This window comes from Callospermophilus lateralis, chromosome 11, assembly GCF_048772815.1.
Source record: "Callospermophilus lateralis isolate mCalLat2 chromosome 11, mCalLat2.hap1, whole genome shotgun sequence".
In the NCBI taxonomy this organism is placed as follows: Eukaryota; Metazoa; Chordata; class Mammalia; order Rodentia; family Sciuridae; genus Callospermophilus; species Callospermophilus lateralis.
The window spans coordinates 17,727,314-17,752,211 of NC_135315.1; the positions used below are offsets into that span (position 1 = coordinate 17,727,314).

A 24,898-nucleotide genomic window follows, 5' to 3' on the forward strand; every position below is an offset into this window, starting at 1 on the left:
GTATAAAAATAAGGTCCAAGGAGAGTCTTTGGGGGTGGGAGTTCATGGGGGAGGGCAAGGTGCACTTTATAAGTTACAGGCCAGGCTCCCGCTCAGGCTAAGTATGGCTATTGGGGGAGGGGTGCTGCAAGCAGCATTTGAGGATTGAGACCAGGCGATTCTGCCTCCAACAGGAGGAGGCTGTGCTGGCCCCTTTAAGGAGGGCCAAGGTGCCAGGCAGCAGGAGGAGGGGCTGCCCAGAGGCCCACCTTCCTTGAGCCCCAGCCTGCCCACAACCCCACCCCCTACAGAATCCAATGGGAAATAGGCTACAGCGAAAGGTCAGAGGTGACCTGCAGGGGGGGTCCTGGAGGGCGCCTACGACCACTGCGACGGCCTGTGTCTGCGCGGATGTAGGGCTGGTTCCGTAGATCTGGCAACCAAAGGAGATAGTTAGCCCTTCAGGAGTCTGCCCAGAGCTGGGACCAAGCTCTAGGGTACACGCTCAGCCTTCTGAGAACCCAGGTTGTGTGTTTAGGGGAAGGGGCACTGTTTACATTTGCCAGACCTCCCATCTGCCCTGCAATACATTCCAGCCATGCACTAGCACAGGAGAGGGAAGAGTAACAATGCCCACAAGGGTCCCAGAGCTGTCAGCAGCGATGTGACAGGTACCTGGGGGCTAGAGGGGCATCTCCTCTCCCAGGCTGGCCTCACAGAGGAGCCGGGATGTCCGCTTGCCAGTGCGGGCGGTGAAGGGCACTGTCTTGAGCACTGAGGGTGAAGGGGTAGGGGGTAGAGAAAGGAAAAAGGAAAGAAAAACAGAAAAGGTAGCAAGAGGCAGTAAGGCAGCCAGACCCCTGGTCCGGGTCCAGACAAAGAACAGCTTAGAAGGACAGAACAGGTGCCTGGCCAAGCCCTCACCTGTGATAATGTCTTCAATGGCCCCATCACGGTCACTCTCATAGATGAGTGGCTCCTTCTGCTGCTTCCGTTTCAGCTCAGAGATGAGGTCCATCTGTTGTCGCCGGGCCTTGGGTGGAGACTGAAGGAGATGTATATATAGCTCCATTTCCAGGATCCCTCCACCCCACTCAATTCTAGTGCCTCACAGCAAGGACAGGTGATTGGAACAAAAGGAACCCACTTCCATCCCTGGCTCCTAGGGCACTGTCTTTGTGAAGGGTCTGACCCTAACAATGGGGATGGGGATGGGGCCAGAGAGTGTGAAGATACCTTGCATCCCTGCATCCCAGAACCAGGCTCAGCAGCAGCTGCATACCTTAGGTGCTGGGGGTTCCCCCCTGCCTGGGGTGTCGGCACCTGCCTCCTGGGCAGCTGCTTCCTTCTTCCATTGTTCCACCTCTTGCTCAGCTTTCTGAGGGACAAAGGCAATTCTCAGTGAGGGCAGTCCTTACTCCTACCCTGTCCCACCCAAGAGAGAAGCAGCCTCTGCCCTTCCCACTGCCCATGCAGAAAGGCTTCAGGGCTCCCAGCCCACCCACACATACGTACCTTGTAGGCCTTGATGAAACGGCTGAAGAGGGAAAAGAACATGGAGGGGGATGTGGTCTTGGGGTTTTCTCCGAAGTACTCCACCACAGACTCATAGGCCTCCTGTTGGCACAGCCCATCAGCCCTGTTAGCATGGGCTCCTCAGAGCCTGATGCCGCTCTGTACCTCCTCAGGACATTGGCCACTTCATCTGCTCCTCCAGGCAGGTGGCCCTTCATTTCTGCTTCATCCCCAAAGGGTCCCAGCTGTGGCCACACCCCTCCAGGCCTGGGCTATACACCCCCACCTAGTGATCCAATGGCAAGGACTCCTTCATTTCCCCAACCCAGCTTCCCTAGCTCCAGACCAGGCCAGCCCCAGCCCACCTGAGCAGTCTTGCTGTCTGCCAGTAGCTTGTCCATGGTGGGAGAGTTGGCCCTGAGGAACTCCTTAAGCACCAAGCAGTCATCCTGCCGCACAAACTCCCTCTGTGTCAACTCCAGGCCTCGCTGCAGGGAGCGCACATCCCCCAGGACACTGTCCAGGGACACTGGGTGGAAGGTGGGGTAGTGTGAACTCAAGGAATCTGAGAGGCAGCACTCCCACCCAGTTACATCTTGCAGTCCCCTTGCTTCCCAACCCATATCACCCCAATGGCCTCAGGACTGAACCCCTGCCTGCTCAGGGCCCTGACTGCTCTATACCTGAGCCTGCCTTGTCCAGGAAGTGCAAGTCACTGTGGAAGCCTGTGAGCTGTGGGTACTTCTCAGCAATGACCTTCACCAGGTAGTGCAGCAGTGTCTGCTTTCGGTCAGTTGACTTCATCTCCAACAGCTGAGCAAAGACCTGTTGTAAGCCATAGGCCACCAGCCAGCCCCCAGCCCGCACGTCAGGCCCCCCCACCTCACCACATCCAGACTCTGAAGCCGGAAACCATAGGCTGCCCCACGCTTGCTGCTGTTCATGTAGTTGCCAAAGGCCAGGACGATCTGGGAGAGGCAGGGGAAAAGACTCAATAGGGTACCAGGGCTGGGGAAGCCCCTTAAGTAAACATTACACAAGAGAAAAGGTGACAAAAAGTAAGCCTGCACACTCAGCCCTACCACACTTCTGAATGGAACTCTCTCTCCATGACACACGTACTTGTGTGTATGCACATCTCACATGTGTGCATGGTTAACCCATGAACATACCCAATTTTGCCCTCTGCTGGTCCAACCCAAAATTGGCAGCCACTTTCCCCTCCTAGGGGTTGTCACCCTTTTGGTAACCATTACTACTGGTCCCCTTCTGGGACAGTCCACTGCTGCTCACACAGCAATACCCAGAGGGGCTGACCCCTCTGGCAGGGTCTCAGATACCCTGTTAAAGACATGGCTGCTGTCACCAATCCTCACCCCGATCTAGTTTTGTCTTTCAAAGCATGTACATGAGAAGTGGGAACATTATCTTTGTTGTACACTATGTGGGCGGGGCCTTCTCACACTACTTGGAAGAGGCCAGGATGGGCCCAGCCTCTGGGCCCCTTGCCCTGGGCTCTTACCTCCAGGATCTGCCGGAGTTTGTCAGAGGACTTGATGGACATCGAGGCTGCAATGATGGCATTCAGTTGCTGGAGGTGAGACAGGGGAGGTAAGTTGGAGGCACCCTCATCAAGAGGCTTAGGTCCTCCAGATGAAGCCTGGGCTGAGAGATGCCTCCCCCCACCCGAAGCCCAGGCCACACTGCCCTGCCCGCCCCGCCCACACCGGCATGAGCAGCTGGGCGGTATCCGGGAAGTTGCCCAGGAAGGTGAGCGTGGACATGCGCTCCGGCAGGCGAGGGATGCGGCTGAAGCGTAGCATGAAGCGGTCCTCTTCCGACAGCTCCTCCAAGGGACGCTGCTCCCGCTCAAAGCGGGCAATGAGGCTGCGCTCATACTCCGTGGGCAGAAAGCGGGTCAAAAGCTCCAAGAAGTCCAGGCCAAGAGCCTGCAGGTCGTACCTGATGGGTGAGCAGAGGAGCCAGCCATTTAAACCCCATATCCACCAGCCCAGAGAACAAGACTACATTCCCTCCTTTGGTTGAATAAATGAACTTAAATATTTACTATTTGCTGACAGCTTCAGAGAACAAGAAGTAGGAGTTTCGGGAAAATGGGAGTTTGGGAGCCCAGGTCCCCATCATTCATCAGTGGCAGATGCCCTACTATAAATCTCTCTGCCAAAGAGGCAAGAAGAGAGTGGGATGTCCCAATCTAGGCCTGGATTCAGTTTTCTTAACCTGAAAATGGAAATACGGTTCCCTGTCCACGGTTCCAATGAAGCTTATAGGCTCTGTTCCCCAGCTGGGGCTCTTACTAGGCTCTGCCTGAAGATCCCAGCCTAGTAGAGGGGCTGAGCTGCCAAAAGCCCAGAGCAGGGTACTCACGTTTCAATAGCCTGGCAGATGCGGTCGGCCCCTAGATTTCCCTTGCGCAGAGTGATGGCCAGGTTTTTGGCCCGGTTGGCCTCGATGAGTGTTGCTTTACTGGGGGCCTTGTGAGCTGCCTTGCCCTTGAGAGCACTGATGTCCAAAGTGGGGCCTTGAGACTTAGTCTTGAACTGTTCCTCAAAGTCACTCATGTCCAGCTCCTAGGGTACAGGGGGAGAAGGTGGGGCTGGGTGGGGCCAAGGTCTGGCACACTAAGGGTGAGCACTGTGTTCAAGGATAGAACCACTAGTTCAGCCCTGATAGACCATCAGCAGAGAGACAAAGCAGTAACCCAAATAGAACATAGGCCCTGATACAGGAGAAGCACAAGGAACACTGAAGAAGAAGAGAACCACCCAGCCTAGAAGACCCAGCCTTGGGCCATTAAGAAAGGAGTGAACTGGTCATCAGGGAAAAGGGAAGGGAAAAGGGAACAGAATGATCAATGGCTCAGAAGCAATGGAACACATCCCTTTTGGAAAACTGAAAGTGGAATCAAGAGGGCTAAGGTCCTGGTTGTAAGGAAGTGGTAGGAAAAGGGCCTGAAAGGAGAAGAAGCCAGACTGGGGGGAGGGATATGCCCCTCTATAGGAAAGGAGGGTAAAGACTCCAGGGAGGTCAGTATACCACTGCCTACTAGACCAATGCACCAAGGCAGTGTAGCTTAATGCTCTGCCCATCTCCACTTCTGTAAAACTGGGTGGAGATGACCACCCCCATGATCCTGGCAAGCCCCCACCTCTTCGATGCCCACACTAGGAGCAAGACAGGTGCACTCACTTGTAGCACTTTCTCATCGTTGAGCTCTGTGAACACGGTGCCTGTAATCTGGCTGGGTTTCAGGGCCACCCAGTTCAAGAGTGGCATCCGGAACTTGGTCTGGATGGGTTTCTTGGCCTTCACTCCTGGGGCCGGGAGGGAGTGGTGAGCACTGGGGGCGCTAGAGGCAACCAGCCCAGCAAGGCCTGACAGGGCAGCAGGAGGCAGTAGGAAGCCGCTGGACAGAGGGTCCTGGAGGACACTGAGGCTGGGGCTCTACTCATCTCCCCCAAACCCTGGGCTCGAGGGGGTCCACTCCACTCACCTAAGCTCGTCTCTGGGCCAGGCCCTCCAAGTGCATCAGGGGGACCTCCGGGCGGCGGTGGGGGCGGCGGTGGCACGGGTCCGTCAGTGCCGAGAGGTGGCGGCGGAGGCGGTGGGGGTGGGGGCGGTAAGTCTCCTGGCAACGGTGGTGCGGGCGGGGGCTCTGGGCTACCCGGGAGGGGCGGGGCCGGTGGGGGCGTCGAGGGAGGGGCTTCCTGTTGGAACTGGAGGCCAGGCGGTGGGGGTGGTGGCGCGGGCGGTGCTGCTCCTGGAGCCAGCTCTGCTGCAGGTGGGAGATCTGAAGCCAGCGAGGGCGGGGCGGGGGAGGAGCGAGTCAACTTCCTGGCTTAGGTGGTCTCAGGTCCGCCTCCCTGCCCTGCGACTTACCTGCGCCTCTCTGAGCCACTCCCACAACCCAGACCGCCCTCTGCTGACTCTTCGGTGCCCCGCCCCAGGTTCCCCTTCCCGGCCCTGATCCCCGCCCCCACCGCACCCCACCCCAGCTTGAAGCTCCCGCGCACCTGGGCTGGGGGAGCAGCTGGGCAACCCCGGAGTACGAGCTTCACTGCCGCTTGGGGTTGCCACAGTGACTGGGACGATCTCAATGGAGACGGCATCCCCGGGCCCCCGCAGGATTCGGATTAACCCCTTTTCCTCCAACTCCTCGACCTTCAGCTCCAGGGCGGAGGGCCGTGCCGGGGCGGGAGGAGGCACTTTCTCAGGCTCCGGGGGACGTCTGGAGATGCCCATGGGGGTTGACTCGCTGAAGCGTTCCTGCAAGCCCCAGGGAAGGAATCAGTGCCCACCGGCAGGCTCCAGGCTCCGTGGCACAAAGTCCCCATCCTTTCCCAGGGTTAGGGAGGAGCTGTCAAGCCCAGAAACCCCAGCCAGCCTGTTCTTAGGAGCCCACCCCAGTCCAAACCCCAGCCTCACCCGCAGGGTCTCCAGCTCCTTGCGGGCCTGGCTTAGCTGCTTTTCCAGTTCAGCAATCTTGGCCATGGAGTCGTTCTCTGCGTCCCGAAGCCGCTCTGTCAGCTGTAGCACCGGCACATGGTGAGCTACCACCCGCGGCCAGGCAGCACTGGCACCGCCGGTGAGGGGGCGGCATCAGGCAAGCCTGCCTGGAGCTGGGGGAGGCTCCCAGATCCGCTCAGCCCCGCGTGCCAAGGGTGGGCCGAGCCTGGTACTTGAACCTCAGTAAGAGGAGGGGAAACTAAGGCACCACCGATGAGAAAGGTGGGTGGGAAGGAGGAGACTGAGCTAGGAGGGACTCCGGCACCCAGTTCCTCCAAGTCAAAGCTTGGGGTCTGAGCATCTGTGGAGGAGGCGCCTGCCTTTCACATAAATCCCACACAGTGCAGGAGCTCGCTGAATTCTCATTGAGAAAGACACCCAAAGGACTCAGGAATTGGAGTCAGGCCAAACTCAGGGGCTAGACGGACAACCAGCTCCAATTTACATCCAGAACAGTGCTTGCCCTTCAGTGCCTTATTATGCCTTCAGGCCCCAGGACCCTGAGACAGATACGCGTTCAGTGGGCTTATTATGTGCTGGGCTGGGTTCAGGACCTGCTCTCACCAGTGCCACTTGCTCCTGCAGCTCCTCCATGTGCTCCAGCACAGCATTCTTGGTCTCAGTGTCCTCCAACAGCGTACCCACATCAAAAATGTTGTCCAGATATGCCTGAATCTGCACCTGCAGCTTGTCACTCTCCGTAAGCCGAAGCCTCTGTCCCCAGATGGAATGAGCAGGGTGAGGCCTAATTCAGGGGGTCTTTCTGACCATTCACCATTACTGGGACCCAGAGGAAGGGGCCTGAACCCTAGCCTGCCTTTTTCTTTATTTTTTTTATTGAGATATAATTCACATGCGATAAAATTCACCATCTGAGAGTATATACTTCAAGAGTTTTTAGTACGTTCACAAGGTTGTCATCATCACTATCTAATTCCAGAACATTTTCATCACACTTTCCCCCCCCCCAAAAAAAATCCTATACCCCATTAGTCACTCCCTATTCCCTCCTCCCTACCCCCTGGAAACCATTCATTTACTTACTATCTTTCTTTTTTTTTTTTTTTTCATTCATTTACTTCCTGTCTCTATGGATTTATACATTCTGGACATTTCATATAAAGAATCACATATGTAGCCTTTTGTGTCTGGCTTCATTTACTTAAGGTGATGTTTTTAAGGCTTGTCCATGTAACCTGTCAGTACTATGTCTCTTTGTTATGGCTGAATATATTCCACTGTACATATATATAAATTGAGACTGCTCTTCACCTTTGTCAATCTTGGCTTTCAAAAATCCAATCCCAGAGGCCCTACTCCTCCAGCCAAACCTCCAAAAGGAATCTGGGCAGAAGCTGCAGTTTCTCTGCTTAGGCTGGGCCAAGAAGCCCCAAGACCTCTGCCCACCTTCCCAGGACCCAGACCTTCCTGCCTAATAACTATGGGCTCCCTATTATGTCCTAGAATGAGAGTGGCTATCTGAGCTGGTACTCCCAGAATCAGACCCAGGGCCACTGGAGTGTATTCCAGTGCCTGCCACAAAAGCTGCTGGACTGGGTGCCTATCCTGTGTTGGGCACTGTTCTACACATTAGAGTCATTATTACTTCTATGATTTTCTTGTTTGACAGATGGGAAAACTGAGAGAGAGGAACTCAGAGAGAGAACAGATCTATCCAAGATCACATGACTAGGAAGTAGCAGAGCCAGGATCTGAACCCAGATCTGCCAACCACCTGGCCAAAATCTGTGTTGGTTGATGGTTATGTCGGAGGAAGGGGAAGAAGTTCAGTGCTCACCTCCAAGTACAAGTCCAGACCCAGATGAGTGAACTCATATTGCAAGAAGACACGGAAGTTCATATTCTCCACTGAGTGTACCACAATGTTGATGAATTGCATGCAGGCCACCTGGGGGCCCAGGAGAGCAAGTCTGTGATCCTCTAGATGCTCAACCCCCATTTATCCTCCAGACTCCCTACCTCTCCACAGTATTTAATCCACTAACACAGTGTTGTCACCTCTATGTCCCCAATCTAGCCCTCTTCCCCCAACACCCACTCCTTCCCCACTAGCCAGTCAACCTTCATGCTTTACTGGGGCAGAGCCCAGAGCCCAGCCACCCAGGCCTTTGCCACTCCCTAAACCCAACAGGGCCTGGCCTGGGCCCCAGCCAGCCTCCTAAGCTCACCATGAAGTCGATATTGCTGTCCTCGTTCCGGAAATAATCCATGAGCTTTTCAAAGCGGTGCTGTTCCCCACATACCTGGGTAGGAGGAATGGTGCTCACTGAGAATCCAGTAACACATCTCCTAAGCCGTCCTGGCTGTCATCCTTGTACCTCTACAAGGTCCTCATCAGTTATATCTAAGTTAAGCCACGTCAGTCTTCTGCAAACTCCACTCTCTCTCAGTCCCCTCCCAGAGCCCTCTTTTTTTTTTTTTTTTTATTATTTATTTTTCAGTTTTCGGTGGACACAACATTTTTATTTTTATGTGGTGCTGAGGATCAAACCCAGCACCCCACACATGCCAGGCTAGCACATTACCGCTTGAGCCACATCCCCAGCCCCCAGAGCCCCTTTGTACATTTACTCTGCACGTGGGCACACTCCCACCTCAAGGCCTTTGCACATGCTGTTCCAACTGCCTCAACAATGACCACACCCACCCTTCACCTCTCTCACAGCTTTGCTCAAGTCTTACCTTCTCAATGAGGCTCCCTGACCACCCTGCAACCAGTTCTCCCCCCAGCCAGTGTCTCTTTCCCTACAACACTTGTCATTTCCTAACACACTATGTAATTTCCTTATTTATTACATTGTTTATTATATGTCTTCCCTGCTTTTTTGTTTCTCTTGCTTACTGATATATCCAGGTTCCCATTCCTGCCTGGCTCATAATAGGTCCTCAGTAAACATTCATTAAGGAATGAAGGAACGCATCCAGCTCTATGCACTATATTCCCACACAACCACTCTAGCAAGCCTATTAGCCAGAGTGCGCAACCCCAAGATGTCAGAATCAAGTCCAGTTCGGACCTGGCAAGGCTGAGAATCAGAGGCTTAGCAGATCCCTATAGTTGTCCCTGTCCCAGTCAGCTAGTGCCCCCACCTGACTCTGTACCTTCCTTGCAGAACTTCCTTATCCCAGATTGGCCTCTGGGTTCCCCAAATGCCTACCCAATATCCTCAGCTGCCCCCATCAGAGGCTACAACTACCAGCCCCAGGGGCAAGTATGTGTTTGGATAGGGACTCCAGTACCTCCTTGAAATTGTCAAAGGCTGCAAGGATGATGTCGTGTCCTCCCCGCACCAGGCACACAGCCGCAAGCAGCTCCAGCACCAGGGCCTTGGTTCTGGGCAAAGAGTGGACAAGTTGTCCCTCAGGAACCAGCAGTGCCCATAGCCAGGGTGGGCATGGCCCTGGCTAGAGGAGGACAGGGGCATTGGCGGCAGAGGTGGGATGAGTCTGGGCAGCAGTCCTGAGAACTCGGGGACAGAGTAGGCAAGGGGTTAAGTAGAAGAGTCCACACGTGGAGACAGATTAGGGACATGAACCTTACCGGGGGTTCTTATTGTTGAGACTCAGAGCAATCTCATTCACACAGGCCGGGTGGTTCATAACAAGGCTAAAGCCAGACTGGGGAGAGAAGAGAGGTCAGTGCCTCCGGGAAGGCCCTCAGGACCCTCAGCACCCCTACATATTTGATGCCGTGCCTTTCTGATCTCTAATGCCCTCAGCTTAGAAAGGTTTTTTTTTTTTTTTTCATATCTGACCACATCTCTTCAGCAACAGCCAGATCCTAAAACTGTCCCTCCTTTAATTTATCTTTTCCAAAGCCAGTGTCAGCCACCTTGGACATGCTGAGTCCTTAAGGGCTGAGAAAATAAGAGAGACAAGCTTCACCCGCAGGTTCCTCCAAACACGGCCAAATGCTCTCCCCATGGACCTGGCTATTCAGTTCCGCTTGGCCCCCATGTGAGGCACATCCTTGCCTCAGCCACACTCAGGAGCACTCAAGGGGATCTGACAAGGGGGGAGCAAAAATGTGGGCATCCCCTCAAGACTCATCAGCCTCAAGATCCCCTACCAGCCCAGATCCCCAGGGTCCCCTGGTGGGGGTGGGGGGGCAGGGAGAAGGACATTTGGTCTCCAAATATCATAATTTGCACAACCCCCAGTGAAGACAGGCCCCGCTCCCCAGCTCCCCTAGTCCCATGGCCACCAGCCAACCTGGTAGTTCATGATGGCGCGCAGGCACATGATACAGACGTGGACATCATCCTTCTGGCTGACGATACGGGAATTCCGTAAGGCCTTCCTGCTGTGGGCAGGGGTCATCCTGGGTAGGGTGCAGAAGACAACAGGTCAGAGCCCCGAGCCCCGACTTCCTGCTCCCCCAACCAATAAAATGACCGCTGGAGTAAGAGAGGGCATATTTGGAACCTTAAACCACCGCCTCCCATCTTCCTATCCAAAGAGCCCAGCTGAGGGCAGGTGGGCCTCCTCAGTCCTCAGGCAGGGAGGATGGGTCGAGGAAGCAAAGACCCTTACAGGGACTTAGCACTAAGAGAACGGATAGAGGGGCAAGACAGATCCGGCTTGGGAGAAGCCATGAGAAGACTTTCCACAAGGTGGCGCTCGTGGCCACTTGGGCTCATCTCCATCTTGAGAGGCAGATTGTGAATGCAGAGTGCTGTGGTTCAAGAACATTCCAGGTCACCACGTACTAGGCAAGTTACTTAATCTCCCTGTACCCCACTTTCCTCAGTTGTAAAATAGGTATGGCAATAATAGCACCTTCTTGACAGGGTTGCTGGGGCTATGAAAAGAGCTCGGAACAGCTCTTGGCACCTAGTAAGGACTACATGTGCGTGCGTGCTCAATTATTCTTGGCCAAAAAAAAAAAAAAGTGTGATGTTTTCATTTTTGTAGAACTGCCAACGGAGACTTCCACGTCAGTCCTCTTGGTAATTCTATCACATTTCCAGCAACACTGAGAGGCCCCACCTCCTCCCGAGTCCTCGCCTCTGCTTGCTACATCACCCGCTTACGTCATGACACAAATATGCTTAAGTCTTTGCTGTTCCTTCCCCCTGGACTGCCCTTCCTTGCCCCTATTGTTGCCTATACAGCCTCTGTCCATCTATAAGACATAGTTCCAGCATCATCCCTTCTGGGTAGCCCTGCTAATGCCCCAGGTCGTGGCCACCTCCCTTCTTAAAGTTGCCACATCTCTGGGACAACCTGTCACACTGAATTGTTCCCCACTAGATTATGGAACCCCCAAAGGAGGATGATCTGACATATGGGTACCTGCCACATACCTAATACATAGTAAGTGCTTTAAAATGTTTGTTGAATGAATAAGGGAATGAATGAACAGAGAAATATTGTGAGAGTTTGGGGGTTAATATGCAGTTGGTTCCCTAGACCCAAAGTTGGAAGCTGGGTTCCACAGGATGCTCCAGGGTCATCTCCTTCCTCCTCCCACCTCCCAGCAGGATGCCCTATATTTAGATAAGGAGACCTACCACAGTAGCTGAACCCAAGGATGTCAGCTGAATGCCCCATCCAACCCACCCACCCTCCAGGGAGCTGGCCAGACAAGCACCGGCCCCCAGGTGGCTACGTACCGGGGAGAAGGGGGGCACCTGGAGGCCGCATAGGAGAAAACAGGGGGTTAGATGGGTACAAGAGAGGTCCTACCACCCCAGAAGGCCCCTCCTCATCCCAGACCCACCCAGGCGCTCACCCCTTAACATGTTAGTGTCCTGAGTGCTATGTGAGGCCCTGACTCTGGTCCCCCATGCTTGGCTACCCCTCCCCAGCCCCCAGGGCCATGTATAGAGATGTCTAGATGTGAAAGCATGGGGGTGACTTCTTCATTCTCCTGCCACCCTGTCTTAGGGACCACATACTTGATGGTCAAGTGGCGACTTTTGGGCACTGATGAGGGTGGCCCCTTGCTAAGATCTTCCACAGACTGCTCCAAGGGTTTGTTCTTCTCTGAGTTGGAGGCGCCGTTATCTGTGCTTTCCATGTCATACCTGGAGATACGATGCAAGGGGCTTGGAGGCCAGCACTGCAGGGGACACTTAAGAAGGGGATGGAGGAAACTGCCCGGTGGGCCAGACCTGCAGGAAAAACTGGGACAAGAGCAGGAGGCTGTGTTCTTGGCCCTGGGCTGAGCACAGCAAGAAGTGAGGGGACATCCCTCCTTGAATGGGCATGCCTTCAGGAAGGGGTGTGCAGGGCCAACTACTGGGTCCCAGGGGGCTCCAACTATGCTGACTGGAACTGGCCAGAGGTGTGGGCTGAGGCTGAGGGACACATGGATCAAGGCTCCGAAGAGTGGCATGAGGGTGGGGTTGGGGGCTTACGTGACAGAGCACTGGGCAAAGGCCAGGTATTCCAGGAGCACATCCAGGCCACGGTTTTCCTCGTTGAGAAACTCCTGCACCCACCTGTAGGGCATAGGCTCCCTGAGTCCCATCTAGGAAGTGTCCTGCTCGAGTTGTACAACAGGCACAGCCCTTGGATGGCCTTGCCCCAGGAAGACACCAACACATCCAACCAGTGATGCCAGGGGGTACTGGGGGCTCAGGCAGGGCCATGGTCCAGCCAGGCACCAAGATGCAGACTGAGGATGGGCAAGAGCAAAGGAGGAGTCACTGGACACCCACTAGGAGGTGGTCTACAGGCACAGCCTACGAAGGGGGCAGGGGAAGCCCTCCTAGACCCGAGGGGATCTAGGCCCTTGCTCACCCAATGTGGTTTGTCCTTAGGGAGGTCTCCAGCTCCCTCAGAACCTGTGTGGACTCCTGAACTCGCCTCTTGAACTGTGAGCCAAGAACAAGGAGTGTGGTGGGTGGAGCACAGTTTCCCACAGGCCACCAAGCCCTGAGGCAGCGGCCAGCATGCCCACCCTCCCCACCCCCAACACAGGGCCTTTCACGCTCTGCCTCCCCCACCACCTCCACACACCTGCCCAGCAGAATAAACACTCACAGGATGCATGCACTCCCCATGCACAGATGCACAGGGTACACACAAGCTACACACACAGACGCAGAATGCACACATACACACCTCCCCATAGACACACACACATTCCTATATAAGCACACAGGGCACATACTCATTTAAACACGCACATCCTGGATCCACACACATATGCACATCCACACACCACCCTGGGGACATAGACATAGGGTGCGCACACACCCATGCATGGACACATGAGGTACACACACACACACACACACACACACACTGACACTGACACAAACCCACAGACAAGTTGATTCACATGGCTATGCCAGCTGCCCAGAGCCTGGAAGGTGCAGGGGGAAAGGAGAGAATAAAAGGGGAGACATATACCCCCAGGTTGGACATCCAATCAGCTGCTACCTTTCTGCTGACCCCACCGGTATCCAGGTAACTCTTCAGCTTCTGGATGTAAGCGGCAGGGGGGTTCTTGACTTGAAACCGCTCCTGAGGAGATGGATGGGGGCACAGGGAGCCAGTCAGAGCTGCCCCGGGGCAAATGACCTGTCCTAGTCCCAGTGTCCCATCCTCTGCTCTAACCTGGGCTCAGGCTGTCTTAAGATGCCTCTGAAGGACCAATGGCACAAACCCAAACCATCTAGCCCCAGGCCTGGCCTGCCCCTCCTGCTGTGGCTTCCCCAGGCCACAGTCCTCTTCTACCCACTGGTTTCCGTGGGTAGAATGTAAAGGGTCAATCCTGGGGTAGGCCCAGCGCCAGGGGGGATTCAGTCTGAACAGTAGGCGGCACCTTCCCTGCCCTCCCTGCACTAGAGCTGGGAGTACAGGCAGTGTGTGGAGGGGGACCCTGGCAGGCTGAGGCCTCTCCCCCAGGACTCCTGTCCACCTGTGTTGGTAGGTGCCCTTGTGGGGGCTCCTCTTCTGTGTTACACAAAGCAACTCCTAACTCAGCTACCCCTGGGACAGCAGGGAGACTCCCACAGAGGGACCATGCAGAGACCCCCACCCACAAGGGCTCCCATCCCTCCCATCCCAGACCCCTTGGATGTGCCCAGCCACCTCCCATAACCCTCTACTTCTCCAGCCTTTGAGTCCCTACCTCTGAGATGCCAGGCCCAGCCTCTTCAGCAGGACACCCCCAACCCTCCCACACACCCCCCACACCTCCCCACACACACACACCCACATACACTCACAGCTCCACAGCCTCTAGAGGCCTCCGCCCTCTGCCACAGCCCAGCCTTGCCCTAGATGGATGCCTAGCCAACTCATTTCATCCCAGTCCATTAGAAGGAGGCTCTGTGGGCCCCAGGGGAGGCACTGGCTCCCCAGCTCCCCACGCCCAGCCTCTACAGCCTCGGCTGGAACGTTGCTCCTGCCTCCACCTTACAGGATCCCCAGCAGCCAAGCCCCGCCCTACCCAGAACTAGGAGGGGTCCTCCTGGTTCACAGCAGCCCAGCGGGCTGTGAGGGTGGCAAGCCCAGGGCCTGGACCAAGCTCTGAGGGACCCAGGTCTAAACTGGCTGGCCGTGGTGGCTCCTTGACTATATCTCCTCCGAATGTGAAGGAACAGAAGGACAGGGAGTCCTGTTCCTTCCTGCCCCCTCTAATGGGCTCAATGAAGATGTAGGACCCAGGTGGACACCTCCCTTCTCCAGCCCAAGCAGGTCGGAAGGATCAAGGGAGGCTGCTCAAGGCTGGGCTTGGTGGCTCACACCTGTAATTCCAGTGGCTCAGGAGGCTGAGGCAGGAGGATTGCGAGTTCAAAGCTAGCCTCAGCAACTGAGTGAGGCCCTAAACAACTCAGAGACACCCTGTCTCTAAATAAAATTCAAAAAAAAACGGGATGTGGCTCAGTGGGTAAGCGCCTCTGGGTTCAATCCCCAGTACCAATTAAAAAAAAAAAAAAAAAGAAGAAGAAGAAGAAGAAAAAAAAAAAGGGAGGGGGAGGGAGGCTGTTTAGGAAGCTCAGCAGGACAGTGAACCAGCCCAGCTGCCTGGCCAGTGCCCTGGCTCAGTTCCTATCAGGTCTTCAGGACAGGACCAGCCTTGCTCATGACTCACAAGGTCTCTAAGGAGACTGGTGTCAAAGGGAAGGGAACTCAGAGTCCTAGAGAGACCCCCAGCACCCTACCCAGATGCCAACCCAGCCTCTAGGTATGGGCTTTGCCCCAGCATCAGCCTGGTCAAGACAGGATGCCCCAATGCCAGGACAGATGGGTAACAGAACCAACCTGACACCCACCTGGTCACAGATGAGCTCCCACTTCTTCTCGTTGTCATACTGGCTCAGCAGCTGGACTTTGTCCGGGGGTAAGTTCATACAGTTCTGGGGAGGGGAGAAAAAATAAGACCCTGAGCCTATGGCCCCAAAATGATAAGGAAGGGGAGGATGGGTATTTTCAGGGAACCCACTAGAAAATATGTCATCCTCTCACCTGGGAGATAAACAATGTTATCCAATGAGAAAACCAATGCCCAGAGAGCAGAGCACCTTCGGGCCCAACAACCCAAAAGGGACCCACTATTGGAATCCAAGTCTGCCTGGGCTCTGTCATCCCCTCACCTCAGCTCCCTAAAAAAATTGGCATGAGGGCTGGGGATGTGGCTCAAGCAGTAGCGCGCTCGCCTGGCATGCGTGCGGCCCGGGTTCGATCCTCAGCACCACATACAAACAAAGATGTTGTGTCCACCGAGAACTAAAAAATAAATATTAAAAAAAAAAATTCTAAAAAAAAAAAAAAATTGGCATGAGACAGATGTATGCACTCGCTGAACCTCAGACACGTCTGGGCTCTAGTTTCCCCATCTCTCTTCCCATCCAGGTGGGAAGCTAACAGGGGAGCCAACCCCAACCAGGCTTAGGTGTGGCCTGTGGACATGAGCAAAGCCTAGGCCCAGGGCACTCAAAAGCCTCATCCTTCTCTGCATCTCCCTCTTCCCCTCCAAGAAGGAAGAGAACTGAGGGCAGCCATGTCATCCAAGCTTGGAGTTCCAGGCAAGTGCATCATGGATGCAGAGGTGGGGGGACTTGAACAGGGAAGGTCACTCAGTCACAGGAACTGGGAGGAACAGCTAGTACACGAGGCCTGTGATGCTGGTGGCCCAGGCTGGGACTCCCCTCAGGAGCTAAGAAAGGTCAGCAGAATTCAGTATGGGTCCTCTTCCTTAGCCACAGTTTCTCTGTCACCACAGGGCAAGCGTAGAGTCCAGCCCAGGGCTGTGGAATCAACCCAGTGTTGCCAGCCGCAGGGGCTCCCTGGACCCAAGGACGTGGTGAGTCTCCCTAATAGACTCAGAAGACAGGGCCAGTTCACCTCAATAGGGAAAACCCCAGGTTTATTGACAGCCTGTGCGTCAGACAGTTCTTGCCCTCATGGAATTTCCAGTTCAGCCAGGGTCTCCACTGGTGATGTGGGAGCCCCCTGAGAGCCCCAGCCAGAGTCTGTAGGGCTCCTGTCCCCAGCTCTGTGGTTTGGGCTACACACTCTCAGTCACAGGGTTCTGAGGAGAGGCTACAGCTGGAGCAGAGCAGGGACCACACCCACCAAAGGCTGCTCAGCCAGCTTCCTCTCTTGGAAGCTGGGCCTAAGTCTAGGGCTCTGGCTAGACTTCACCCCAAAAAATCACTGCCTTGAGTCATCCTCAGATAACAGGAAGCTGGGTGTTCTCAGTCCCAGCTGCCTAACCTTTCCGGCCAAGGCCTCACTTGAGAGGTGAAACTGCCCACCCACTAGACTCCCAGCTGGGAGTGGGGTACGTCATCCCTGTCCCCCACTGCTAAAGTGAGCCTGGATTGAGGAATCTACCACAACCCCAACTTCTGTCCTCCCTGCCACCAGGCCAGGGCCTAAGACAGCTCCTGCTGTGTCCAGACCCCTGCAGAAGGGGCTTTCAAGCTGGGGGACCTACTCTGCCTGGGGGGAGGGTTTCCAGGCCATCCTTGCTCTGTCTCTTTCTAAGCCACATCCACCTCACAGAGACAAAGGGCAGGGCGGGGCTGAGATGCTGAGGGGAGAGGAGGAAGCAGGAGGTGACAGACAATGCCAGGACCCTGGAGCAGTGGCATAGAAGAGGGAAATGCAGGGGTAGGTAGCTGAGCACCAGCATCTGAGCCTCAGAGGGGATGGCCACTTCCTGACATGGGACCTCCTGGGCCTCACCTGTCCTTGAGACCTGTTTGGCTCTGGAATGGCACAATGGCAGGTCCAGTCATAATCTCAACTCCAACAGTCACAGTAGCCAGCTTCACCTGAGTGTGTATAGTGCCAGGTACCACTCAGCACCCAGAATGTTACCAACGGCCTTCTACCTTCTCCGCCACTGTTGGTGCCGTCATGCCCATCTCACAGGTGTGAGCACAGATTAGTGGAGTGACCGGCCCGAGGTCAGGATACCAGTAAGAGGGGAGCCAGGAAGACTGAGCCACAGTGCTGGTCTCCTCCCCAAGGGTGGCCCAGGGTTATTACTAGGGAGGGGAGATCTCTGCTGGGGCCTGGCACACCTGTCCCCACTTTGGTGGAAGGCAGGGTGCCCCTTTGCTCCTTCCCCACCTGGCCGTCCTCAGGCCCCAGGCCCACGTGCCAGCCTGCCAGACGTGCTAAAATTAGGCTCAGAAATCAGAAATAGCTCTGACAGCGCTGAGCACTAATTAGCAGCTGCTCCCTGCCTGTGACAGTGCCCACCGAAGAGACGAGTACCCAGGGAGTGGGAGAGGGGCCAGCAGATGCCACTCACTTGGGGTGAGGTGAGGCCACCTTGAAAACAGGATCAGAGCCCCAGACCTGGGCCCTAAGCAAAGGAGGCAGCATTGTGGATGGAGGCTGGGGGGACAAGAAGAAAGCTGACGTTGCTCAAGTAGGACAGGAAGGGATAGGCAGTCCAGGTGTGTGTGTGAGGGGCACCTGAGAGGAGGACAGAAGAGGGGCAACTGTGGTGTGGAGCAAGTGGAACTTCGTTCCAGAAAACCAACACTATAGCTTCTTGGCCTCCTTGAGCCTCGGCTCCTGCCTCCGTAAAATGAGCACACTCCCACCACACAGAGCTCCTGGGACTGCTGAGTGCCAAGTTCTGGTTCAACATAATAATGTTCTTCAGCGACCCAATATGGGGAAGAGGAATCTTGCAGATGTAGGGACATAGGGTTGGTTGGGGGGGTCCACAGGGACCCCAAGGTAGGGCATAATAGGGTGAATAGAAGTTTGTGGAAAGATACAGATGAGACAGGCGTGTCTCCAAGGGGCAAGGTCAAACATGAACTGGTCCTCAGGCCCTTTCCCAGTGCCCTGGACCTGATGACGAGGGAGATGGGACTTATTTCTTCTTTTCTTTTGATCAAGAAAAGAAGCTGAATCTTGCTATGAGACTGTGTGGGAACCACTGTCCTCCCTCCATGTCCCTACCACCTACCAGAGAGCAACCCCACTCTCTGCTCACCCAAGACCAGCCCCTGCAGACTCATGCTTGGAGCCTCCCACCCCAGGCACCGCCCCATGAGTATTGACTTCTAAAGCATTGTCCCAGGAGACTGAAAGGCTGGGGCCACATCTGGACACTGACCACACCCTACAGTTTTGCTTTCAATTTGAGCAGAGTCTGCATCCTAACCTAGAGCCTCCCAGTACCTCTGCCTTTTAAACCCCAAGATGCCCCTGAACTTGGACACCCACCAATCCCAGTATCAGGCCAGCTCCACAAGGGTTCCTCAGCCCAGAGGGCCCAGAATCTGGGCCTGTCCCCAGTTCCCAGTCCCTATTTAGCCCATCACCTCTATTTTGGCTTCCAAGCTCTCAGAGCATCTGCAGAAACAATCAATAGCATCTACTCCTTAAAATCCCAGTATAGAATTTCTGGAACTCTTGCAAGACTCCTAGGCTTAGCAGGGTGTGGTGGCGCACGCCTGGGATTCCAGCGGCTCAGGAGGCTGAGACAGGAGGATCGTGAATTCAAAGCCAGCCTCAGCAATAGTGAGGTGCTAAGCAACTCAGTGAGACCTGTCTCTAAATAAATTTCAAAAAATAGGGTTGGGGATGTGGCTCAGTTGTTGAATGCCCCTGAGTTCAATCTCCAGTATATCGCCCCCCACCAAAAAAAAGAATTCCAGGCTTAAAGGAGGCCATGAGTGACCTGCCCTAAATTAGGTGCTTAGAACCCCAAAAGCTAACAGCTTCCCCGACCTGAGTTCAAGGGTACCCAGGGCAGGTAAAAGGCAAGGAGCATGAGAACCAGGACACTCGGCCCTGCCCACATGACCCAGGCTGGCAGAAGAATAACAATAGCAATGATGGTGGTGACAATAGTAATACTCCTGAAACACTTCCTCTGGTCCAGATGCCATCTTATGTGCTTTACATCTATTAACTCATTTAGACCTCAGCAACAAGCTGCAAAGTAGACCCCCATTAGCATCCCCACTTTACAAATGGGAAACTGAGGCACGGAGAAGCTCAATGGTTTGTTCAAGGTGACCTCTAGAAGACAGGCTGGTTAAGAGACTTGGTCTCCTTAGGAAAAAAGGGCAGTGGGGACAATGAGAAGTGTGGATCCTGGCCCGAGGGGTCTTCTGAAGACAACATGGCCCCAGTCCCCCCATCTGAGGAACCAGGAACAGCCAGCAGCACTTCCTGCCACCCAGCGCTCTGCACTTCCTGTTGTTACCCACACTGTGCTCTTACTCACTGGGGAACCCCCCCCTCAGCACGCCCTCTGTCAGGGGAAGTGGAGGCCTCCCCACCCCCTCCCCATGTGCACACTTCTACCGTTAGCCCCACCGCTGCCCCACCCTCCAGGAGAGGTGGCCTCCCTCTCGTGGTTTCCGGCCACCAGGCAGTTTTCAGTATGGGCCTTGCTGTTGCTGACCTGCATAATGGCAGGCAGGCAGCCTGGCCTGTGATGGCTAGAGATCTGGGGGCTCCTCGGGAACGCCTGACACCCATGGGTGCTCTTGGTGAGGGAGACGGGACAGGGGAAATCAGGGTCTGGGCTCCTTCACGGAGAAGGGCCCCAAGGTGGAGAGGACCAGGCCAGCTTCACTTCCTCACGGTGAAGAGCAGTTATTAACACTTGCTCCATGCCAGGCATGGTGCTGAGCACTTGATTGAATCTCCTCAAAAATCCTAGCAGGTGGGCAGATACCTTTAACATTGTCTTTTTACACACCTAAGGAAAACTGAAGCTTGGGAAATTAAGTAACTTGTCCAAGGTCACGCAGCTTAGTGAGGAGTAAAGAAAAAATTCAGCCCTTAAACTTCATGACCCCAGTACCCAGAAACCTTCCTTGCCTTTCTCCTGAGTAACCCCTGCTCCCTCAAAGGCAAGGATATCTAAGTCACCTTCTAGAATTCTGTATTCCCAAAGGGACATAAAAAATGCAGAGGTGGGGGCTGGGGATGTGGCTCAAGCGGTAGCGCGCTCGCCTGGCATGTGTGCGGCCCGAGTTCGATCCTCAGCACCACATACAAACAAAGATGTTGTGTCTGCCAAATACTAAAAACTAAATATTAAAAAAAAATTCTCTCTAAAAAAAAAAAAATGCAGAGGTGGTACCAAGAACAGCCTCACCTGTTCCTGCCCATCTCACCCAGCTCTTTGCCAACCGCTCCAGATGTCACTGTGAATCATGCCCACCACATCCCTGGGTTTCCGGGGTCAGCATATGCCAGCCCTGCCTGGGAATGTCACCCACAGTCTCTGCCCAGCCCAAAATCTGACCACAAGGCCACACCTCATTAAGATCTTCTGTGGAAGACACCCCAGAGGTGGGAAGCACAGGGTCTGAGCTCTATGCCCTCAAACTTCCTTTGCCCACCTCCTGGAAGGAGCTGGCCAAGGATGCACACCTCAGTCAGACTAGAGACATATACTCCTGCTCCTCACCACCAGCCCACAGGGAAAAGGGCCCATCCTGGTGGCAGGACTCCAAGGAACCTTGCCCTGCCTGCAGCTGGGCTCAGTGCCCCACACTACCTGATCAAGTGACCATGTCCCTGGACACCAGTCTGAGCACCCCAGGTGATAGGCCCTCATGGGGCAAATTCCTCTCCAATGGCTCAGTCCCCTCTTGGATGCCAGCATCACTCTCAGCCTTGGGACATCATCCCAGGTTCCTTCCCTTATCCCTTTACCCCAAGGCCACAGGCTCCTCTCTGCCCAGACAGATCGGGGTGTCCTGTACACATGCCACTCTGGCAGGCCTGTAAAGGATGCCTTGTCATCCAGATCTGTCACCCTACTTGCCTCAAAGGAGAAGGCACGAGGGCTGGAAGACACCCAGCCTTGGGCTTGGGCGTAGGAGAGGCGAGAGCTCAGAGCCTGGCTGGCTGGTGTTCCCACCATCCAGCAGGCCCATGTGGCTGGGCAGCCATCGCTCCTCCACGGTTGCTAAGGCAGCAGCCAGAAACCCTGGCTCAACCCGCTCTCTCCCCATCAGCATTTTAAGCAGGGGCAGTCTTCTCTCACACAGCCTTCTTGGAAAGGTTGTGCCCCTCTGTTCACCCTTACATAGGAAAAAGCCTCCTTGTAACCTCTGCCTGGCTCTGGGCCTTGTGAGAGTACCTGTCATCTAGGTGCCTCACCATTAAGAGAGAATTAAAAGTTAGGGGTGCTGGGATCCTATTAACCACCAGGGACAGACAAGAGGCCAAGCTGAAGCAAAAGAAAGAGGTTCCCTGAGGCCAGGTGACTAGAGCCAAGGTAAGGTACCTTCTCCCATCAAGATTGGAGGATCCCTGAGGGTGGTGGCCCCCAGTAATCTAAGTTTCTTCTCTTGAACATCAACTAACAACAGGACTCAGCTCTGGTCCCAGGGGTGGTGGTCAGATGGGAACCACTTGAAACAACCAATGCCAGACCCATGGGTTCACCCAAATCCTCTACCCTGGGCAGCACAGGCAGAGGTCAAGGCTGTCACCCCAGGGTGGAGTTCATGCCCCAGTTCACAGAAAGTAAGAAGAACCAGGTTCTTAGCCAAGTGACCTGAGGTTGGGTTCATTCTGCCCACAACAGGACAAGGCATGGGTTGATCCACCCCAAGAAGAAGGTGTAAACACACCGGGGTTCCGGGGGGTCAGGGAGGAGTGGGGCCCCCAATGGGTGCTGCTGCCCTAGATTTCTCCCCAGCCTCCAACTCTTTCTTCGCCAGGATACCCTCTGAGATCACTGGGCCTCCCCACTTCCATACCCTGGTACTGGCAGGAGAGCAGGGGGCCAAGGTGGGGGTGGGGGTGTGTGCAGTGACATTTTATGTCAGGCTCAACCAGTCAATTACAGTCACAAATCTAAGCAGGGCAATCAAGTCCTATACCTACATCAGAACATCACCACTTGACTTTTGGGTTTTCCATTGGTCTGAATTATTCACTCCCATGGCTCCTCCCCCCATTAGTGTGACTAACAGAGAGCAGCCTGGAGCCTGGACCTCAGGCCTGAAGCCTGCCCCACCCCCACCTACAGACACACATTGCCCCACCATCTGGGGAGTTCAGAGTGGGAGTTCAGGGATCCACCACTGATGGATCCAGAGACTGTGTCTTCACGTGCCCCTCCCCCATCTGCTCAGCTCAGCTTAGCTTTGCCTTGTTCTGTGGAGGTGGGAAGTAGGGACAGGTGGAGAGATGGGGACAGTCTGGGGTTAGTGTGGTGTGAGGTGTCCATCAAAGTCCCTCCCCTTCCCCTTCAAGCAAGGTGCCTTCACAAGGATAGACCGCACCCCACCCCAGAGTTCCTCCAGATCCCTCCTAACCTTCTCCTGGGAGGGGCAGCATGTGACTCTCAGGAACCCTTAGGAGGGATCTAGCCCTGCAGATGATCTAGCAAGTAGGGCCTAATGACTAGACAGAGAGAGGAATAATGTCTAGGACGGGGTGGGGACAAGCACTGAGCCAGCAGTACTCTGCTCCTTGTGCCTGCCTTGAGTCCCCACCCTCAGACCTGCAGTGCCAGCCTGCCCAGACTGGGAAGTGCCTCTGGGAAACAGCCCAATCTTATTCTCCTGTCACAAAGTATCCAGCAAGGGACAGTTGACAGCAGACAGGCCACCGGGCAATTAGAGAAAGGAGCAGAGAAGAGGGCTGAGGTATGGAAGGGGAAGTGAGAACAAGTGGCCCTGCCCTCTCCCTACTTCTGCCCACCAGTCTTGAAGACCCCTGACTTCTATGGAGTCCCCACAGCACCAAACATATTTTGACCTCTCCAGGCTCAGCCTGAGTTGATGAGTCCCTCCCCAGTGGGCTAGGCTCCAGCGTCCCCACACCAATTCCCCAGGCAGTGATAGTGGAAGGGGGCTTCTGACTTTTGCTCACCCCAAGTCAGTGGCCAACCCATCCTGACCCCGCCCTTCCTAATGTACTCCTTTCAGTAGCTAGGAGGGGATGCCCGAGACCTGCCCAGGCATACGGGAAAGTGAGAAATACAGACAGCCCCCTCTGCATGATCTGACAACCCACTCAGCAGCCCGGGCACCGAACACACCAAACACTTGCTCTAGGTCAGCGGCTTCCAGAAGGTTAAATTGTAACCCCTTCCATCTTTGACCCGGAGACACAGAAGGGCAAATGCTGGAGACCCGCACCCAGTGGCTGGGCCTGCGAGCAGTGAGGAAGGGAGTGCCTGGGGCCCCCTTGCGCTGCGCTCCCATCTTCCTCACAGGACATTTTAAGGACCTTTAGATCGGGGAGCATGAAGGTTGTCTAGGGAGAGAGACTGCCGAATGCAGAAGAAAGTTTTGGGGGGAGTGCTAAGTCACTCTGAAAGAAGCCACTGTCACTACCATCCCTGGAGGGGGCAGCCGCTGGGCGGGGGATCTCCAAGCGGCACCTGAACCCCCGGGGGCGGGGACGCGTGGCGAGCCCCTGCCGCCCCTCGCCCGCGCCCTGCGCGCAGCGGGTCACACTCACCAGGACCCGGGTGAACCTCTCCTCCAGCTCCCCGGCCGCGGGCATCGGCTGCTTGGGGGCGGCTGGCTGCTTCGGGGACGGCGCGGCAGGGCCCGCGGGCTGCTCGGCGCTGCCGGCCGCGTTGCCCATGGTGGTCCCCACCCAGCCGGCTAGGCGCCTCCAGCCTCGGAAATCCAGCTTTCCAGGGGACCGGGACGGGCTCCCAGCCCAGGTGGCGAGGGTCAGCAGCTCGCGGCGACGCGGGCGCTTGGCTCAGAGGCGCACAGGGGTCGGGGCGCGGCGTCCCATCGGGGTGGCCCCGTCCGAGGGAGCGCGGCGGCGAGCTGCAGGGTGGGGGGAGGAAGTCAGGCTGCAGGCCGCCGGGGCCAGAGGGCTGGGCCGGGGGCAGGAAGCTGCGGCGCGGGCTCCCCCCTCGGCGATTTTCGAACTTCTGCTGTCGCTCCCGGTGCGCGCAAACCGCAGTCCGCCGCCGCCGCCGCGCACCCAGCCCCAGGGGGGCGGGCTGGAGGGAGGGGGCGGGAAGCGGGCGCCGGCCGGGGGTCCTCCGCAGCCATGGCGCGGCGGGGAGGGTGCTGCCGGCCGCTTCACCTGCCGTGGAGGCGGCGGCGGGCGTCGCTTCACCTGCCGAAGCCGCAGGCAACCAAGGCGAGGCCGAGGCGGCGGCGCGCTCGGTGGCGCCTCCGGGTCCTAGAACCGCATCGCTCGGCTCGCCGGGAGCGTGGGGGACTGGCCCTAGCTGGGTGAGGGGGATCGTGGCCTAAAGCTGGAGAGGGTAGACCACCGAGTGGAATGTTGTCAACAAATGCGAGCGCGGATTGGGGATCTGTGGTGATGCGACGTTGGGAGCGAGGGTTGCGCTCCCCTCTTGGGTCCCCAACCGAGAAGATGGAAACCCCCTTCCAGGCCCCCCACCTCTGTATCTACCCTCCTCTATTAGTCTAGATATGAGCTGAGGACCAGAGGGAACCATCTGCAA

General features: G+C 55.8%; 1 protein-coding gene across 11 annotated transcripts; it reads right to left on the reverse strand.

Annotated features, from left to right (window-relative positions):
- Nucleotides 1-2: 2 nt before the first annotated feature.
- On the reverse strand, nucleotides 3-24,287 carry Fmnl1 (formin like 1). Of its 11 annotated transcripts, none has more exons than XM_076869404.2 (28): nucleotides 23,923-24,287; nucleotides 15,276-15,359; nucleotides 13,405-13,518; nucleotides 12,790-12,863; nucleotides 12,405-12,488; nucleotides 11,943-12,170; nucleotides 11,658-11,675; nucleotides 10,255-10,363; nucleotides 9,584-9,660; nucleotides 9,283-9,376; nucleotides 8,211-8,285; nucleotides 7,820-7,930; nucleotides 6,586-6,735; nucleotides 5,941-6,042; nucleotides 5,529-5,781; nucleotides 5,009-5,305; nucleotides 4,705-4,829; nucleotides 3,883-4,085; nucleotides 3,222-3,456; nucleotides 3,017-3,085; nucleotides 2,382-2,462; nucleotides 2,178-2,307; nucleotides 1,860-2,023; nucleotides 1,495-1,596; nucleotides 1,262-1,357; nucleotides 904-1,024; nucleotides 655-753; nucleotides 337-412 (listed from the first exon to the last, which is right to left on the reverse strand). In XM_076869404.2, exons 1-27 carry the CDS (start codon nucleotides 24,049-24,051, stop codon nucleotides 662-664), a joined length of 3,417 nt encoding a protein of 1,138 aa, XP_076725519.2. In that variant the 5' UTR covers nucleotides 24,052-24,287; the 3' UTR covers nucleotides 337-412; nucleotides 655-661. The 11 variants fall into 11 exon arrangements, with proteins under 11 accessions (XP_076725520.2, XP_076725522.2, XP_076725518.2 ...); XM_076869415.2 differs by having other exon boundaries at nucleotides 11,943-12,071; nucleotides 23,923-24,286; XM_076869405.2 differs by lacking the exon at nucleotides 655-753 and having other exon boundaries at nucleotides 3-412; nucleotides 904-1,012; nucleotides 23,923-24,286.
- Nucleotides 24,288-24,898: the final 611 nt, after the last annotated feature.